Below are 20,822 nucleotides of genomic sequence, written 5' to 3'. Positions count from 1 at the left end.
TGAAATGAAGGCAATACATCACGCTCCATTAAGAGCTATATTCAAAGGCTTTTTTTTTTTCCCAGAGGCTGATCACCTCCCCAGCCACCTTGTACTCTTTTACCACAGTGCCCTGGTTGTGGGCTCTAGACACAAGGTAACTTTTCAAAGATATTTCTGTCATATGATACAAGTCATATTATAAAATTTATAGCTACCATGACCCTTTGCTGGAGAGTTAAATGCCATAATGCTCAGGGGCAACTCAAACATAAATTCCTGTGCTTGTACAGAAACCAAGTTCACTCTTCTCAGTGGCCCTGGTGCCTTTCCAATAGACTCCTCCAGGATGAAAAATTGGAGACTGATGGATGAATTTAAAATATTTGCCTCTCTTTGAAACTCCTAGCACTTTTGGTTTTGCTTGAATGGAAAGTAACATTGGAGTATTTTTACTCACTAGCAAGTACAAGCGCCATGAAACACAAAATTAAAATACCAAAAAAAATCCTCCAGTCTGACAGCGGGCCAAAGCTCAGAAGTTCTGATTCTGAAAGCCATTTCATATTTTCTGTAAGCTCCTCAACACCACCACCTCCCAACAAAGTTTAAAGGAATAAATGAAAGCTCAGAATTTTGCAGTGATCCTGTGATACGAGCTCAACACCCAGGACTCCATTTGTACTATTTATAGTGGTCAAGCGCTCAGGAGAAGAGTCTTCTAACCCTAATAGTTGTAGTTTGCCACAGCAACTGATTGGTTTGGTTTGGTTTGGTTTGGTTTGGTTTGGTTTGGTTTGGTTTGGTTTGGTTTGGTTTGGTTTGGTTTGGTTTGGTTTGGTTTGGTTTGGTTCAAATATTGAAGTTTGCTTGGAGTTCTCAAGACCTTAGTATGAAACCATTCTGCTTTCACCCACAAGATCTGTGAGCAGTTCAAGCAAAGCTTAGAACTGATTTGGCTCATGTGTACCTGCAAAATTGCCCTAATACAAAGCACACAACACAAGATCTTGACTTAGATGAAATATTTCAATTCATGAGCAAGAGACTGGGAAAAATCCAGAGCAGAGAATGTGTGTGAAAATTACTAATTCTAAATGCTATAATTTTTTAATGTTTTGCCTGTGACTTTCTGTGGGATAACCATGACTTATCATCTGACAGCATCAGCACAAAAATGGAGAAATAGATCAGCAGTGCAATGCTCATGAGACAAGTCTAGCCTGGTTTGTGAGAGAGTGCTAAAATTACCTGTAATCTTTGAGAACAAAGAGGAAGGATAGCAGTAATCTACAAAACTCATAGTCTGAGAAAGCCTTGGCTCTTTCTCCAAACTCATTGGCATTACTCTGCCTTGCTGTCCTACTCTCCATCTTCTTCAAACACATTGTTTTAGCAGCCTGCATTTGTCTGTTGTCCCAATTTTTCCTGTGATCTAAAGGTCTGCTTTTTCMGCCTAGATAGATACTTGAATTTGCTGAGAAAAAGATGTGTAGCTCTCTGATTTTTCTGCTGAGACTTTCAAAGGCTGTGAAGGAGGAAGAAATTCAGTCAGACTTTCAGTCTGTGGCAGTCTGATCCTTGGATGCTGAACTACAAACTCTTTTTTATACAACAATTTGTCAACATTAATTCTGTTAAATATTTATCAGGTAAGTTAATAACAAGTTGTAATGAATGGCTGCAGCATTATTTTAATAAAGCAATGGAATTAACTGTAGAAATATTAATGTACATCCAAAGCAGCCTTGCTTTTGAAAAATAAAATTTTCTTCCCACTTTTAATGTCAAGTGATAACTAAAATACATGCTCTCAACAGCAAGCTTACTGTTAATTCTTCAAATAAATCAAATCATCTTCAGTACAGCACAAAAATACCAAAATATTTGTTCCCTTTGTAGGAAGCCCTAAGATAAATGTACATTCTTTTGCACAAAAACCACAAGAATAATATTTAATGTCAGATTTTTGCACCAACAAATAATAAAATAAAAACAATTTTGATAAAAATTTTAAATAAGAAATCAGAAATTAATGAAAGATGTAAGAAAAGCTAAAAATTAGTAAAACAGGCACAATGGTGGTCCATATGTTTGCTAAATTGGCTAAATTATTGCCAAGACAATGAATTGCCTTGTCTTAACTATTACTGTAGCCAGCTGTATTCTCTGTGGATGCAACAGCAGGGTTAAATTCTTTATATCTCTCATCCCTTAAAATAGACAATGAAAGCCAAACACTGAAGGGAGAGGAGCATTTCTCCGAACCTGCCGACAAACCAGTGGCTGGGTGCATGACCCAGCTCTGCAGTGTCCTGCACAGCTTCAGGGAGGGTGGGAGGCATTGCTTAAACTTCTTCAGTGGCTATCCCTGCTATTCCRAATTGTGATTGATAGCAACCTGAGAGGCATTGATAACTATTTCTGATCATAAATACAGCCACTGCAACATGCAGGCCATGCAATGTGAGTGATTAGTGTGAAGTAYAATATGTGGACCTGTGAGATTTCGGGAGATAAGTAATAATATGGAAGAAATATAAATTAAGAACRAAGGATGAAGGAGATTAAGACTCTACCAAGGCCTTTAAAGTGATCYGAAAAGCCAGTTACTATATCTTTGAATGAGAGACCACCTGATTTGGCTTGGCAGCAAACTAAAATTGCACACAAATTAGCCTTTCCAAAGTAGAATAAAAATCAGTTTTGGAYAATAAAGCAAAACTCCTGCAACACTCTTGCCTCTGGGTCACGTCACTTTTGTGCAATTTTTGCACAAAAATTAACATCTTAYTGAATAAACAAAAACTCACAAAGGTTAAGAAAAGAGACAGAGAAATACAGTCTTTGGAGGAAAGGGAGGCTACAGCCCTCAGCCTGACCTTCAGGCATCTTTTGTTGGGAATGGCAGACCCCAAGGTCAAACAGCTACTCAGCCAGAGTTACAGTCTGAGCCCACCCAGGCTCAGATATATGGCTGATATATGGCCTCCTCTAACGCAGACTCTGCCATATGGTGGGCTGCAGACACCCCTGAGCCCAGGCTGGGTRGTTTCTGGTTGAAACCAAAGAGTCTCCACTGCTGCAAATTCACCAGAGCCCCCGACTGAGGACACATTAGTACCATTCAGGAGAAACCAGCAAAAAGGCTAATATTCCTAAAATAAAACTTCTTTTTCCAAGTAACTTGAATGTGATCCTGGTTTGRTTGGAATAGAGAATGAAATTCAGATGAGGCAACACTGATGCAGAGATTTGATCTTCAATATGGTACCCATTATTTTCCTAGACATTTTCATGATTAATGTGCGGTCTAAGGAAATGCCAATGTTCATCTTCATTTTGCTTATCTTTGTAATAAAATTTCATCAGAAATTGAGCCTTCTAAACTCATTACCTGGCTTCTAAACATGCTGAAAGATATACAGCAAATTAAACTCTACAGTGTTGGCCCATGAACAGAAGATATTCAGTTGGGTGAAAAGCTTTGGTCYCCACAAAGAAACAAGATTTATCAGAAAGAAAAATGCCAAAATCAGGGCAAGGTATCCAACAATGCGTAGAGTTGGGTCCATGGAAAAGCCAAAACTGCTGAAAGCACAGCTSAGATCCCAGCTTGGTGCACTTTGATAACTACCCTGTAAAGGGTTACAACAGCTTGAGTGTAATTTCTACATTTGTGTAACTTTTTGTGCATTTCTGTTAGAACTGGTCAAAACTAATTTGCAATTTGCACTTTTGGATGAAAACCACATCATTTTTTAAACCAGCCTTTTTCTTCAGGAGCMTATTAGTTTTATATCAGTATAGGGGCGATATTTTGGCTTCAGTTAAAAAGAAACATATTTATGTTCATTAAATATTAGTGTTTCTTTCTGAACTTTCCAAATGCATGCCATCTAGGAACCCTAACCAATCAGGACACCGATCTTCTTGCTCTGTGATGGCAAATGGCCCTAAATCATGGATGACAATTTTCTTTAAGGTTTTTTGGGGTTTTTTTTCCCCTTTGGTCTAATGACAAATCTTCTCAGAATGTCTGCTCTAAAAGACAAAACTTTTTTTCAGTGGCAGACAAATGTAACTTTATTTCTGCAACTGTCACTGAAAACCTTGGTGTTCACAATAAAATGAATTTAAAAACCCAGGCTAAAATCCACAACTCTCTCTTCATCTCTCCAGTTGTAAATTAAGACGTGCTCTATTAGTGAGTGGTTGTACAAATGAAAATCTGAATTCGAGTTCTCCTCATCTTTGTCTAAGTAATTGAGGATCTCTTTCATCWCCTTTCACTGGAGCAGTGGAAATGGGGAGAGCATTCAAGGCAGCTTAAAATACAATTAGGAATATAAATAGAAACAGAAACTGAAATAGAAAGAGAAACAGAAATASATAATAAAAATAAAATTAGAAAAGAAAACACTTTTAAAAAATTATTTTTACTTAAATGGTGAGCAGTTTTTCCAAAATTGTGGTCTAAAAATAGTAAGTCACCAATCCATATTGCTGTAAACTTCCTTTCACAGATTGATAAAAACTAATACCCTGCTTTCTACACAATGAAGGCTGATGTGGCATCGGGTAAAAAGTACCTAATAAAATATTTTAAAAGAGAAAAAGAGTGACCTTTACAAAACTGAAAGATTAGTCTAGGTAAAAATAGTGAAACCTAGATTGACCCTTCACTTAATGCAAGGTTACTAGTKTAGGACTGTAACAAATTCTGACCACTACTCTATTTCCAAATCCAGGGCTCTGTTACAGGTGAGCAACATGAAGAACAGAGCCTTCCTATGGACTGTATTTCACAGGAACCTGTAGCCATGATAAAACCACTTTTCTCTACTTTGTAGTTCCACAGATGATATCAAAACAACTTTGGAAATGCCCTCAGGTCAATAAATTTGCTTTCTTATACRCCAGCAGGTCTCCACACAGAAAGTATGAGGTTGAATTACTGATAAAATACAGAAATGTTTATGTAATCTTGCTAAATCCAGGCAACAAATATGCAGTGTAGCACAAACAATAAATTCATGAGCTACAAATTTTTCGCAAAATAGGAAAAAATAGTTTTTCTTTAATTCTAATATTAATCTAACTAAACACAATGCACTACTACAAAACCACTGGCAGTGCAAACCTCCCGTTCTTCACAGCAAAATATTGTCTTTAGGTCAAATAAATGCTTTTATACAAGGGTACCTTAACACTTCCTGCAATACTATTGCTGCATAGACAGCAGCAGACAATATGCAGGTTGTTCTGCTGATCCGAAAGAACAGCTCACCTATCTTGGAAAAAAAAAAAAGATTTAAGAATTGTGATTACGGTGATACTGTGTTATTCAGTCATGCCTGAAGACCTCATTAAATCAAAGCTGCTAGTGGCATCCATGGCTATCTTGTCTGGGCAAGGACTGATTAACAACTGCAGGACATTAGTCTTGGAAACTCATGATATGCATGTGTTACAAAACAGCTTGTTGCCAGCTACAACAGGACTTCGGGCACAGYTTGCAAAAAGAATCTCTTGAAATCACCTGCATTTTAAGGTTTAGYGTTTCTAGGTTTTTACCATGCAAATTGCTTATTTCCACGCAAGTAGAAAGCACTGTGGKTTTGTGGTTGGTGGCTAGCATTCTGTGGTTTTATTGTATTTGTTTTAATATAGGAAAACTTCTAGAGCATATTTGCTTTGTGACATAATGCCTTGATTGTGTCTTGCAGAAATAATTRACCCAAATCAAGTTACTGTACTCTATATCTATTGGTTAATTAGAACTTTAGGATGCAACAAATAAAATACAATATTGACTTTTAAATCTTCAATCAAATAAATATTTACAGCTGCAATTTGCCAAAATTATTTACCTTTCAATAATAGATCACAAAAAGTATATGTGCTAGGGATTCAAGTGAATGCCTTGGCTGTCAGCAAACAAATTACAAACAGAAGAAAAAAATAAGTGTTCCGGCTATCATTACAGGCTATAAATAGCTGATGCGGTTCTACTTTAAAGATGTGTGATCTTCTACATTAGTAGACTTTTTCAATGCATAATTGACCTTGAGATGGAGAATAACCTCACAGTAGAGTGGCTTTTCTTTTAGGGAACAATGAGTATAGATATTAGAGGATGTGCCTGTTGTCAATGATCATTGCTGAAATCTGCCTATACCACACTGGGACAATCAATTTTGTAAATGATTGCAATAATCAAGGAAATTGCCTAATTTATAAATCCTGGCATACAGCATTTTAATGGATTTCTACATTTTAATGCTGATGCTTTCAAAGCCCAATGAATTGTTGTCCAAGCTGTCACTACACAAAATGATAAAAACATTCAGTCTTGTGGGTAACTACATCTCATGGATATTCAGACCATCAGGTACATAATCACTCATTAGTGAAACCTGTGATAGTTTCCAGTTACGAGCCAATGGCAAAAAAAAAAAAAAAAAAAAAAAAAAAAAAAAAAAAAAAAAAAAAAAAAAAAAAAAAAAAAAAAAAAAAAAAAAAAAGGCAGTTTCTTTATGAAAAAAGCCTTCTGGGAACTGAGGATTAAAAATAGTCGACTGTTACTGAAACAAGACACCAAAAAAATTCCGAACATCCTTTGTCCAGGTAAGAGAGACCACTTTTTTACTTCCATCCCTTTTTTCTCATACGTAAAAAGAAAGAATAATCTTATTTCTATAACTAAAAGGCTGGTCTAACAACTTTTCGACCATGTCTTCTGTCATGGCTCAAACGGAAGGAGAACAAAAGCAGGACATGATGCCACAGCTGTGGCTGGTGGGTAATTCCACCAAAACCACCCTCCAACTCACTCTCCACCCTCAAGCTGGTTCTGCAGACGTAGTCGTACACGGATTGCTATTCCCAGTTAAACCTTAAGCAATTGATTTCAGCCAATAGTGGGCTGGCAGTGCTTTACTTACTGCTCAATCTCACTAACCTGACATTTATGGTGTACTGATTGGCCTATGTCAGTGGTGGTGGTTGTAAATTCACTTTGAAAAGCTTTGTGTTAACAGCCTTCAACCAGGCTCCGAGACGAGTATGAGCAGGCAAGCTGACAATTGCTCGACCTCCTGCCCTTATTACAGTGAGTAAATCAGGCTTTGAGCCATTAGGCTGGAGCCCCAGGCCTACGCAAAAAGGATTGACATGACTAAAGGTCAACCTCTGTCACACATGTGTAACAATTTGGATAATGGAATTCTGTAACTTATCTGGAAAAGGTGCCAAATGCGTGGAGGGAAGGTATAGCCTGGGCTGAATTTTCCAGCTTTTATGTTAAGCGATTACTTTTAAAAGTCTGCACTTTAAAGTCCATGTGCATTTGATGCCACAAAATCTGGGTGACCAAAATGTGTAGAGCAGTGATTGAGGCAGTTCTTCAGAATACTGAGTGACACCACCACCTGGAAAAGCACATTGTGCTGTTTCGGTTTGTAAAATCTATAACAAATTCATTATTGTCATTGGGCACACAACGCATTTTGGACATTCACATAGGTCGTTAAAGTACTGCCTTTATTCACCAATTTTGAATCAAAAGTCAGTAGAAGGAATTAACTGTTAATGATATCATAAATTAATTGTAATTTCAGGTCTTACAAACTAGCCTATCCAACAGCAGAAATTGCTTTTATAATTAATAAAATTAAAAGGTCAAATATTTCCATAACACTGGYGCCATGTCAACAATGAAGAAAGGTAATGGTCAAATAAGGACAGAATTGAGCTTTTATATTTATTTGTGTTCCACTTCAGTATTTTTGCATATTACATAATGAAATCTCCAAGGTGAGATTATGTGCCATGGAAAAACAGACAGTCCCTGCATGATCTAGCAATTTAGAAAATATTTTTTTTTCTGGGAATAGCGTGTGTCCAGACGCGTGCATGTTCCATGCAGTCCATAGAAATACTGTTTTCAGTAACTATTAAAATTCTGAGACTGTAATCCAGCTCCAAACACCAAAGCTTATTCCAAACCTCAATTTCTTATATAGGAAGAGGATCTGTCCCCCTGAAAATAAGATTTATTTTGTAGCATGTGTGCTTAAGCTTATTTATCTACTCAGACACACAATAAATACGTTGTGTAGTTGGAAAGAAAATACCAAAGACATGGAGATACATGTCTTTGTACTCATGAAGATAATTCATGAGTCTTATAAAAGTCACAGGTCTTCTAAAAGAAATATCAAGGTTTGGTTTAGATTATCTAAGACCAAAAATTATCAAACGTAAAGTACCTTCTATATTTGGGATATACTAACTTTTTATTAACAGAAGGAATTTCTAACTTATAGAAGTTATCTGGAAAAATGTAAATCGTGGTAAACGATCCAGAAATGCTAATGATAGAGGGCTGCTTTGTAGATGCTTAGTGCAATTTTCTTCTAAGGTACACAAATTAAAGAAGCTGTGGCACTGAATGTCTTTTCACTGAAGTTACATCTTAGCAGGCTACTGACCACAACATTAGGGATATTTGCCCACAGTATGAGAACGTAAAATCCATGTAGAAATAAAAATTATTGCATTTTCGATGGAAAATATATGCAAGGGTCATATCATATATCACACAAAATCCTCAGAAATGGCAAAACAAGAAAATAACGGAATGGTACCGACTGTTACTCTAAACAACTTGAGATACAACAGTAAAGTAACTAAGGAGGTTTTTCAAGACAAAATTACTAGAGTTTCATGGACATGACAAATTTGAAACAGAGCTGACAAGCAGTCTGGAATATTAGATGATGGATTGCTGAGAAACATAACTTTCACTTTAATAGAACGACGGCGTGCACAWAATTCTATCCCCCAGTGCTTTTCTGTTACAGTGAATTTAGTCCAAAACTGTAGCCTTGAGAATCTGAGTACAAATCTATCACTATAACRGGAATGAGTGCTTCATTTGGAAGGTAAGGGTTCTCTGTGCAAATTAATTTGTTCAGAAGTGTCCAGGTTAGCTCCAYGGGCCCTGGCCAGCATGCATCCCAGAAAAATGCCTGCTCTTGGTCTGGATGAAGGAAATGCTTTCTTTTACTTCAGCTGAGGCTCAAGAAGGCCAATAAGTACCCAAATGGTATTTTAGTAAGGTGACACACAYACTTTCTTGTAGTGCCAGTTAATTCCAGGGGGAAGAAGGAAGCAGTGGGAGAGGGGGAGTTTTTAAGGGGAAGATCAGTTACACAGATTTACCATTTTGTATTTGCTAATGAAGGCCCTGATGTGCATACATATATATACATATAAACATGTATAATTATGTATATATGTATATATGTATATATTCATATATATATATATATATGTATGATTTTCCTCATCCTTGAAAAAAAGTAACATCTGATAAAGCATTTCTTCCAAAAATTCTAAACTTCAATTAAGCAAAGTTAAAATGAAGTGAAATTATATATTTGACATTCGTATGTTATTTCAAGAAGAAAATAACTATACGACCTCTCATGAAGAAAAAAAAAWATCAAACTCTTTATCAGGCACATGAAGAACAGGAAACTATAAGACTGTATCCTTTGATATATCTGTCAGTAAAAGTTTTTTTCATCTAAGCTGCATTTGCAGGGGAAAAAACCATTTACAAATTAGCTCTTTCCAGGATTCACGGTTTRAAGTTTAAAGCCTGAAATCTTTGACTACTAAAACATACACGCCTTTCAAACTTCTGTGTTCTATTCTAATACAATTTAAGTGTATATCGTATACATTCCTTAAGTCTACTCTTATTAAATTTTGATGTTAAACAGAAAGGGGAAACCATGTGCAACTAGATTAATTTATCTCCAGGGAGTAAGGACACATTAATAATTGAGATAATGTTTTCATATATGTTGGAATCAAGTGTGCCTTTCCACTTCTTTATTAGAAAACACATTAGTGGAAAATTATCTCATTCTCATCAGTAAGACCTAATTGCTAAGAAAGTCTCTGTTTTCTTTGCAATAACAAAAGGATTATTCTCACCACTTCAAAAAAAAAAAAAAGAAGAAAAGAGTATCAGAAATATTATCAAGCACTGTTGGAATAAATGCCTGTATTACCAAAGAGAGTGTTTACTTAATACACCCAGTCCTGTTTTTGTTTTAAACAAATCAGAGTTTATTGTATTTTTATAAAACACAAGCAAACTCTAGATGGAATAGAAGTGGGCCAAAGGGAAAGAAAAAAAAAAAAAAAAAAAAAAAAAAAAAAACCAACAAAAAAAAACTACAACTGCAAATGACTAATATTTTTGGCTTTCTGGAAGACTGATCTTTCTGTAAGTTATAAAAAATTATCTTGGCTGATTGTGAGAGAACTCTATAATTTCCCATGAACACCCATAGGTGTCGGGGCCTGTTGTGAGGTAATGGAATGGTGTGTCATTTWCTCCGAGTCGTTGTGTATTATCCTGTGTGGATTACACACAAAGCAAACATTGAGGGCATGGTGGGAACACTTGTGCAGACAGGCTGAAGCGTATTTCCATGGTGCGGAACTRTACATCAAATGTGCTGCTTTTGATGCTTCCCACAACAAAGAGTATAAGAAAAAAATTGCCACCAAAACAGTAACTACACATGAAAGTGTTTGCAATAGCCCTTCTATTTGTCTGGTGCACACTGAAAACAAAGAAYTGTAAACTAAAACAAATATCTATCAACTTTGCAGTGATGAGAGAAAGATGTTAAAAGGTTGTTTACAATGCTAATAAAGTGAAGTTCTCTCCAAGCATAATGCTGAACAGTTAATGTGTGAACAGATTTGTATTTGCAGCTATCTGGAAGATACTGGTAGAAGAGAATTGACTAAACCACAGCTTTATAAAGAGACCGTGATGAGATATTCCTTTATCATTTACAGTGATTTTATCCACTTTYCTATACCATGTAGACTAAATGGATACAGACTATTCAGACACACTATTGCATTTTCTTTTACTTATTTTTATAGTTCAGGTTTTGCAAAATCACACAGTCTCTGATTACTTCCTTTTACTGTATTTTTCTTTATTAAATATTGGTTTTCTGATAGATAAAGTATGCCAAATTGAAAGACAAAACAAAGGAGAAAAAGCAAAGTTTTAACTAGACCATAGAGTTTGTGTTTCTTTGATAACAGTTTTCATCATTAAAAGAAATAATTCAAGACCATGAACTGCTGAGCAATACACTAATATTAAATTTAAATTATTTCTTATTTTTAATATAATTCAATTAAAATACATGCACTCATTTTRCACTCATTTTGCTAGCCAACAGGAAATTTGTGTTGTGTGTTAAGTGCATGAGAGCAAACTCGCACAAAAACTCAGCTGACAACCACTGATGGCCTGAAATTGGCACATAAAATAGTACCAGTTTTTATTTTTCCCTTAGTATCTTTCTGCTTTTTAGCTCTTAGTTTGYTTCTTTAAAAACTCTTGCTTCTTTCATTGCTTCAAAACAGTTTTCTAAGTTAACCTGAAAAAATGACTAAAAATTCTTGCCTATTTCAAAAGATATCATCTAGATTTCCAACTTGCACAAAAATAATTAATATTTTTTTTAAATTAAGTTGATAATGTAGATTTTTATGGAAAATATTATCTATTTATTTTATCTAAATTTCAATATTTGATGTAATATGTGGATCTGGAAATCTCATTTTACTATTATATGTTCTGTTAATTAGAATAGTCTAAACCACAATATATGTCTTAACAATTAGAGCTCCAAYGTCATTATAAAATGTCCCATTAAAAAAGTGTTTGAATAATAACATCCCAAAAACACTCTCATTATCATCACTGGGCTTTGGTAGGACCAAATTTAAATCCAAATTATCAAGATCTGCTATGCAWAAGAAATTCCATCTCCACTTGGGACAGCAGCAAAACTCCCAATCATTGCAATTTATCCAGTTTTGCTGAATACATTCAGGTGTGTTCTGAGACAGATCTTTTTAATGCAAAAATCTCCCCCTTGCCACAATGACTTTTTGGGGTAAATACTTTGAGACAAAGACTCCGATATGTTATTTTCTATTTTTTTTAATAAAGAAAATATACAGATGCTCTTAGGCTTCCACACCCCCAAATATCTTTCAAACATCTATTTTATTTCACTGTACACTCGCTGAAGAAAGCAAAACCATTCCTTGCATTGTCATGGACTCCTTATATTCTGAAAATTTGGATTTTGTCTAGATGAGCAAATACCACAAGCAGATCTACAATCATGTTTCTACGGTCATGTTTCTACTGACTGCCTGTAGCAGTTAGTCTGGAGGCARGCAGAGATTGCAGCTACAGAGGACTAAGCAGAACTAAAAATCACATTTTCCAGTACAAATCAAAGAAGACATGAATGGCAAAAGACTAGGAAGAGAGTGAGCTCTTTCTGATGTGAAGGGATTATACATTTTCTCCAACAGTTATCACAGTTACCCTCTCCGAGACAGGGGCAAATATTTTTTAAAAATAAGAATTAAAAAATCTTGAGGGATCTAAAAATGGCTTTCGCACAAAAATATGGGAACGTCATTAGGGAAATGCATGGGCAGTACAAGAGCAGAGCTGAGCTAAGCTGAACAAGCACTAACCCCTCAACAGTGCAAAGAACGAGGCTGTAGAGCAGGGTCCTGTGCTTGTTTCAGCAGCTTTTTGGGACTGGCTGGGGCACAGCAATGGTGCAGCATCCATCTCAACCCATATGAGCTGCTCTAATGTGACACAGCCGCCGCTGTGACCTGAGAGCTCCATCAGCTCTCGTAACTCCGGCCAAAATATGGAAAGCACCAGGTGCTGTAAAAGCTTCAGATGTCTCTGCCCAAGCCTCTCTACTCCACTTGACAGCACCCACAACAAATTGCTCTCCTTTTACAAGCCAACTGGAACTCCATGGTGTCCACTGATTTTCTGGCTACCTTTAGAGCAGCAAGGCTTCTGCTTGCACTGATTTTTCCAAGCCCACTTGCTCAGTTTATTTGAATCATGGGTTTGCCTGTTTTCACGGCTAGTTATGGGGCTACTACCGCATACAATCACAATCCACGTTTACTTCGCAAAGATCAAAYTTGACAAGGAAGGAAAGAAAAGAAAGGTGGTAACTTACTTCCCAGAGATGCTGAGTGTTCCTGATGGCACCTGCTTGAACCTTCTCCGGCAAGAGCAGGATTCCCTGGAAGGGCCCGATCCAGGTGCCCTGCTGGATGCGCTGTGCGGCGCAGATGCCGTAGGCGAGGCCGGGCACGGTGCTGGTGCACAGACACACTTCCCGGGGCAGGTCCCGGAGCCACTCGGGGATCTCTGGCGGAGGCGCCGCGGCGGCCGCGCTGCTGGTGCCCACCAGCCGGCGCAGGGAGTGCAGGGGCCCGTGCATGGGGCACTCCCCRTTGCGGTTGTCAGCGCACATGTCACATCCTGGGGACAAAGGGGGAAAGACACCGTCAGTACGGTGCTGCTGGCCACCACTGTCACCACTGCCATGAGCCACACCATGGCAATCCAGCACACATATACCCATCTGTGCATTGCTTAGGCTGGTTTCTCAAATCTCACCAAAGCCCTAAATCAGACATTCCAAAGGCTGAGCAGAAATCCTGCAGACCATTCGCAAGCCTGGTGTATTCACAAAACTGCCAAAACTCATTTACTTTAACAGTGTTTTTTAAGATGAATTTTCTGACTAATAAATAGCCCGGATAAACCATCCCAATGTGCTTCAGTGAGACATTTTAAAATRCAGTCATAGAGCCTTACAAGGCCCTCTCAATTGCCTTACCACAGCTCAGCCCACGGGCTTAATTGGAACAAGATTTAATTTAATCCTTATTTCAAATGAACATTCACTCTGGTTTTTGCATCAACATATGTGTGCATGCCTGTCTGCTCAGAAAATAAAACAAATAAAGCAGAACCCCRTGAATGACAAATTGGAGCCTGCATGTGCATTTACTTTCCTAAAGACAAATCTAATCTTAAAACTGTAGTTATGTGGCAAATATTACTAGTTCCTAGCACACATCTGAATTTTTTTTTTTTTATTGAATGAGAGCACGTGTTCTTTGCCTGTTACATGTAACTGAAGCTAGGCAAAAAACCAACACAGCATTACTGGGTTTGTGAACAATTCCTGTGAAAAAGATCAGTTTGGAAAAATGTTAATCTTCCTRACTGTTGTTAATAATGGATGACATGTCTCTCTCTTGGGAAGACTTTACCATGACTTTTCTGACCAAAGAAAATTTTGGTTAAATGTTTCCACTGCACACGACTCCACAACAAATGAATGTACATTTTCCCAGGAAAATGTTTCATGTGCAAGAAACTAATTTSTCTGGAGATATGCTGAGTTAACATAACAATGAATCTCTTGAAATAAGTTACCATCTTCTTCACATTTCATTTTTGTAGCACTATAAAGGTTTTTATATAAATTTATTCCAGAAATACAAAGAAAAAAACAATAATTATGCCATAGTAGTCATGTAGCAAGTCCTACATCTTTCCCATTAATAAYTTTATAAACCACTCTGATGACGAATGGAGCACAGAATTTGCTATAGAATCGGTGCCTCAGGTTTAGACTTGCTGGATTGCCTGCAACCACAATTTCAATTCTCAGGGGGCCAACTCAGATGTTCTTCTTTCCAAAGTGGATGTACCATGTGTTAAGTGGGCCTCTTTCCTATAGATCCTCCAAAGGAAAACCCTGCCCTCATTTCAGCAAAAGCTGATAGAGGATAATAAAAGATGAATCTTCAAAATATGGCTTTGATGAGTATTCTCCAGTTTTAGCCATGCTACATAAGAACGCTTTCCTGCCATCCTATTCTAAATTTTACYGTAAAAACCTGGTACATATAGAAAAATGAAAATATCAGTAAGTTAAATAGAAACTAATTTCCCTCAAAAYCATTGCACTTTTGGGTCTTGCAGAAAATGTGTGTCTCCACCCATAGTGCTCATCTGTTCAATCTCCCTACCCTCAGCAGCGCTCACAGATTTTAGCAGAAAACAAGAAGACAATCCCTGAGTTGTGCTTCCCTCGGATGGGTGCCTCTGCAGAAGAAGGGCTCTGTGGGAATCTGGCCCCAAGCCGTGCATCCCTGGCTGCACCGGGCAGGCGGCAGGATGGAGAGGAGCCGGCGGCGCGGCAGGACAAAGCCACCTAGTGGGGACCGCGCTCACCTCGGCAAAAGCATGGCTTGGGCTGGAGGGGACAATTTCGGCTCGCCTTAAGGACCATAATCCTTGCCGCAGAACGACTTCTGTTGGGCTAAACTGCAACTGCAGACGGGTTCTGCTCTCTCAGCCACGTCAATTAGAGAGGTGGATGGAGGATGGGATTTGCAGGACCCCAGGGAAGGCATTTCTGGCTAGTCCTAAAACAAGATACTACGCAGCAAATACTCCTACAACCGTTATGAAACATGATGAATAAAAGGCAGCAAGTACATGCTGGGGTATTTTTTTCTTGTTTGTTTTGTTATTATTTCCACAGCTAATTTGGAAAGTGAGGTATCACCACAGMATCTTTTCTTCTTTTTCCTCTTCAAAACCAGTCAGCAAGAAATTCTGTGGTTTTGGCATACCCAAAGATATTAGGGGCAGCAGTGTAGTTTGGCACTGGCAGTCACATAGGAAAGGATCACAAATAGGAAAAGGGAAGAAAAAACCCCACAAACAACAAAAAAAAAAAAAAAGAAACCCATAATCTGAAACAGTTTGGCAAGCTGCAACCAGATCATGGCTGAGCTCTATGATCTACAGCTGGACTTGACGACTTCCCAGATCTTTTCCAACCCAAATTGTTCTGTGATTCTATGAAATCTGACATCTACCCACGCAAATTAGAGAGAAAACATCTTACAGGAATACTGAGGACTTAAAGAAACTATTGCTAACCATTATGTCAATTAGCACCCAGGATAGGCCCTTAAATTCTACCTGTTTGGGCTGCCTCAATATTTTCTAGCTGTGTAACTCTCCTCACAACTACGTGATTGCAATGGCTTTTTTAGAAGAACTGTATCTCTGGAGAAATTTACTTTAAACATGCTAAGGCATCTTCATGACTCTACTCAGACAATATCAGCGTCAAGTTCCTGCATCCCGTCACCAGATATGGACAACTTTCCATGCACAAAAATTTGAGTAGCTGCCCTAGAACAAGAATTTCTTCACTTCATCTTGACAATATGTGCGCAAGAGTGTGGGTTAAATATTTTATTTCCACATTTCCAAGAAAAAGAAACTAAGAAATTGTCAAGGAGTATAAACAAACCCTGTGTCACTGTCACTTACCCTTACAGAAAGTCACACATGGTGATATTTATTTTCCACTGTCCAAAAACATTGGTAATGTCTTAATGCTTGGCAGTCACAGTATCTCATCCCCTGCTGCGTTACTTTCCCTTTGTCCTGCCAAAGTTGAAAATTTGGGAAATGGAACATCTTTTGAGACTGTTTTGGCTAATGGTTTGTTGATGAGAAGGGAGGAATCTGTCTTTAATACTAAGCAGTACAAAAATTCTTCTTAGTTTTATGCATCATGCATTTATCTTAAGTTGTTATGTAATTGTACAAATAAAATCTTTAAAAATTCTCATAAATATAATAAGGAGTGGAAGCCATCCTGGATATATTTTACCATGCCTGAAGTAGAAAGCTGCTGTGCATTTTTTCCTCTCTGTGACTAACTTTTGTGTAAAACGTGGAAGCATACATTTAAAGCCCGTCACTCTAGGCAGTAGATTCCTTTGCCTCCGAAGTCAAGGGAAGGATTTCCTTCACATCAGATTGGGAAAAAAAATCAAGAAGTCCAAGACTTGCACATTACCCTGCTTCATGACAGCATCAACAGCATCATCTTCATGTAGACTGCAGAATGCCGTGTGACACATGGYACCAACATGCTTAATGAGACATGGGAAAGAAGCGGGGCTTTGAGACGGAGATTGTTGCGGTCCACTGACATCCCTGGAGTCTCCAAACTGGACCATGGCCATTATGACCCATGCTGGTGCGGGGACTTCACATGAAAGAGATGCTGGTAGAGGTGTGAACTTTCCAGAGGACTGCCACACAGGGTGACAAGGAGAGATGGACTGTGCCCTTCCTCCAGTTTTGGCCTCAGAGAGCAGCTGTGTGTGAGTACCTTCTCCGCGGACAGCTGAAATGGTTAATTCCAATGTATGCAGTAGCATCAGTCAAGCCCCAAATCAGGCCAAGAAGAAGCAAGAAATGTGAGAAAATTGGAGGAGTTGCTGAAAAAATGGGAAAATAAAGGAGGGCTGCAGCCAGAGCAGAGTACATCCTGATAAAATCTAGAGATGTAGAAGGTGAAGATAGTGGCAATGCTCCACTGCAGGCCCAGATACAGCCAAACACTTTGGAATGAGATCAGTTTCTTACTTTATACCTTCATATTCCATAGATAAGGGAGGATTAAGGAAAGGAAGATGCAAGAAAAGGAAAATTAAAGGATTTCCTAGCAGAGCGTTTTGGCAGGATTCTTATGGAAGGATTGCAATATGTTACTGCTTATGTGCCTCCAGAAAAATGAACACAGTGTAACGCCAGTACTATAACTCCATGTGAGTACACTTAAAAGTACTAAACCTTAGCTAGAGGACATATCATTGCCTCAAAATGTAATTTTAAACACTCTCTAATATAAATAACACTACTTTTGCATGCTTTAAAGCAAATCTGAAAGAAAAAAAAAATTCACCCTAGTGAAAACAAGGGTTTAACACCATGTTTTTACCAGCAACCCAGCTGTAACAATAAATGAAAGAAATACATTTTTTCCTCAGCAATAATATGCTTCAAAGGTGCAGTTAGACTGGATACCTGCAGTTTGCTGGTATTAAAGAAGGGTGGCCTCTGACCCTCTGCTTCATAATTCACCACAAGCATGCAGGTATCCAGGGTAAGTGGCCATCATTTCACATGGTATTACTCACTTGCAAGTATAAATCACTACGGCTGGCCCTGCATCCCTGTCTGGGCCCGGGTACCCAGCTAAGCAGGAGGGAGGGCTGCAGAGAAAGTACCCTTTCGTTTCCTGAGGGCTGGAGCTTTCCAGGGAAGCACCGTCTCCCTCGCGCTTCAGTTTCCTCATCGATGAGCTGGTATCAACCTCCTTTTGCCAAATTAATAACAGTTTCTTGCGRACTGCCTGACTGGAGGCAGACTTTCACGGGGGACGAAACACAGACGTAGTTCCCGTCGGGTGCCGTGTATTTATTTGCTTATTTATTCTAAATACCCTTCTCAGAGAGCAGGACCAATCTCAGCCCACTGACCCGCGACCGTCACCGGCTCCCGGATCCCCGACCCGCTCTGTCTCCGGGCTCTTAGCCCCTTGCCCTCGCTCGCCATTCCCCCGCGGAGCAGGGCAGGCGAGCGGAGCCCCGCGGGCGGTGCGGGCGCTGTTCCCGCAYCAGCGCAGGAGCTGCCGCGGGGTCCGAGCCTCCCGCTCGGGGTCACTGAGGCACACCCCCTCCTGCTCCTTCGAGGAAGATGATGTTCGAAGGCCCGCCTGGGTGCCCCGGGGTGGGTCAGGGGGGCCGCCCYGCCTGCGAAGCGGCTTTCGGGTTATTTTTAAGAGGCGGATGGGGGCCGGGTTGAGAGAGGTGGATTTGATTTTCCCTGCCTTTTTCTGAAGGTATGAATGAATTAAATTTCTGTGTCAGGTATGAGAAGGGTAGGAGAATATTGTGTGTAGATAAACCTTGCCACCCTCTGCCCCTGAGAGACCCCCATATACAATGTAGAGATGATGAATAGGCTCTAGCAGAGGAGATCGAAGTTCACTCCGCACCAGCTCCACTCTCTCCTACAAAACTATAGGGCAATTAATTGTGGCTTGTCCCCTCATCCTTCATCTCCTGGTGGCACATATCGATGGAGATTACTGCTGATGGACCATTTTATCACCCTAAATAAACAGTCACCACCTTCTCTAACCTCAATCTAATGTATGGCTATCTGCTATGTTTAAGGGTGCGGGTAACTAATGATGTAAAATAGCTAAATCATACAGGTTACCAGCAGTCTAGAGAGAAAAAAAAAAGAAGTCCAAATATTTTACACACCGATCCACTTCACAGCGTGTTATATATGCACTGTCTGCCCATAAATTGAATGGGAAAAGGCGTGCAAAGTGCTTGGTCGCGTGACACTTCAGTTTTACACGGCGTATTTATTACAGCGGCAGGTTGGTGCGTTCTGCTGGAGGGAGAGGAGTCTCAGAGCTCTCAGTGCGGCAGATAGCGACAAGTCTCCACCGAAACCAGCCGGCCTCGCAGCCCCCCAGACTCACCCTAGGAGATCTCCTCCTGGCCGCCCGAGCGCCCCTCCCCCAGCGCCCAGAAATACCCTCATCATTCCAGATTCAAGGCTGGGAAGCAAACGGTCCCCAGCCGCCTGCCACATTATCAGGGCTTTAACATAATCCCYTTTACTTCCCTGGGAGTAAAGACTGCAGGGCCCTAATTAGGGTTTTGTCTCTTGATTGCTTTTTTTATTATTATTTTTCCCTAGCTAACCCCCTTTCAATTTAAAACAATTACATACAGACGCTTAACCCGCAGCTCCTAGGCGGCCCTCGCCCCCCTCCCTCGCCCGAGACCGTGCCCTATTCATTGATATTTGACGATCAAGGCGTGCGTCTATGGGGAAACCGCCGCCCATCCATCTTCCCGCGGCGGCCGCCCGGCGCCGGGCCGGGGCTGGGGCTGGCGAGCGGGGCCGGGCTGGGACTGGCGAGCGGGGCCGGGCGGGGTGGCTGACGGCCCGGAGCGCCTCGCTCGCCGCTCGGGCTACCCGGGCAAGCCCGGCCACCGCACCCTGACCCGCCGCAGCCAAGCAGAGCGGTCGGGGCACACGCGGAGTTCGCCAGCGCGTCTCCCGAGAGGGTGGGACCTCCCGGGGAGAGAGGACACGGCGGGGAAGAAGGGGATGCTCGGGTTGGAGAGAGGGGGGTATTTGGGAAAGTAGGGGAGCCGGGGCACTCGCTCGGTTGGTGAAGAAGATACGGCTAAGATGAGAGCCCGAGAAGCAGACGGAGGCCTGCTGGGCCAGGCAGAGGCGGCGGCCCACATCCCCGCTCCGGAGAGGGGATTGAKCCCGGCGGGTGGGTGTCCGTGCCGGGCTGGGGAGAGCCCGCCCGTCTCGGGCTCTTGGTGGGGCTGCCCGGAGATGGAAGTGAAGCAAGCAAATACAACTCACACTAAAGTAGACGGCTCCTTATTTCACCCACGCCCCCCAAACGGCAGTGAGGATGGGAGTCATGCGAAACGGGGAGTGAGGATGGGAGTCAAGGCGATTGGAAATCCCACCTGCCCACGGACCCCAGGCGTGACCCCGGCGGCACTCGGGGAACCGCGCAGGGGCAGCCAGGCCCGTGCCCCGCGGTTTGTTCCCTTGATCGTGCGAGTGCGTGGCACGGCATAGGCTGTAGTTGCCGCACTACTTCTTCATTTACTGTTTCCTTTTTTCTTTATTTTTTTTTTAAAGCACGAGTTGCCCAAAGCAACTSCACTTGGTCCCAGAAGGCTGAAACACTCGTGTCAAAAGTTTTGCTCAGAGGCAACTAATAGTCGCTGAAGCGAAAACCACCCTGTAACAAAGTAAATTATAAGAATTTTTAGATCTAGCTGAAGACAAAAAAAGAAGGGGGCGAGACGGCACTGGCTGTCCCCCGTCCGTCCTTCCGACAGCTACGACTGCCCCGTCCCGATTCACTAGGGTCCTTTCCGCAATCGACCCGTTTGCTTTCCCGAATACACTTTTAATATCGCAGCCGGGAAGAAATTATTCAGCG

At 40.5% G+C, this 20,822-nt stretch overlaps 1 protein-coding gene across 1 annotated transcript in view; it reads right to left on the bottom strand.

The window, feature by feature from the left end:
- PRDM6 (PR/SET domain 6) overlaps nt 1–20,822 on the bottom strand; it is a 51,100-nt gene that overhangs the window by 26,622 nt on the left and 3,656 nt on the right. Inside the window, exon 4 of the mRNA XM_057367781.1 lies at nt 13,101–13,408. Coding sequence (XP_057223764.1) covers nt 13,101–13,408 — 308 coding nt within the window. The remainder of the gene's footprint in view (nt 1–13,100; nt 13,409–20,822) is intronic.

Source organism: Malurus melanocephalus, unplaced genomic scaffold, assembly GCF_030028575.1.
Source record: "Malurus melanocephalus ecotype Western Australia unplaced genomic scaffold, MMel_1.1 scaffold_84, whole genome shotgun sequence".
Taxonomy (NCBI): domain Eukaryota; kingdom Metazoa; phylum Chordata; class Aves; order Passeriformes; family Maluridae; genus Malurus; species Malurus melanocephalus.
This window is presented reverse-complemented; position numbering and strand designations above follow the sequence as displayed.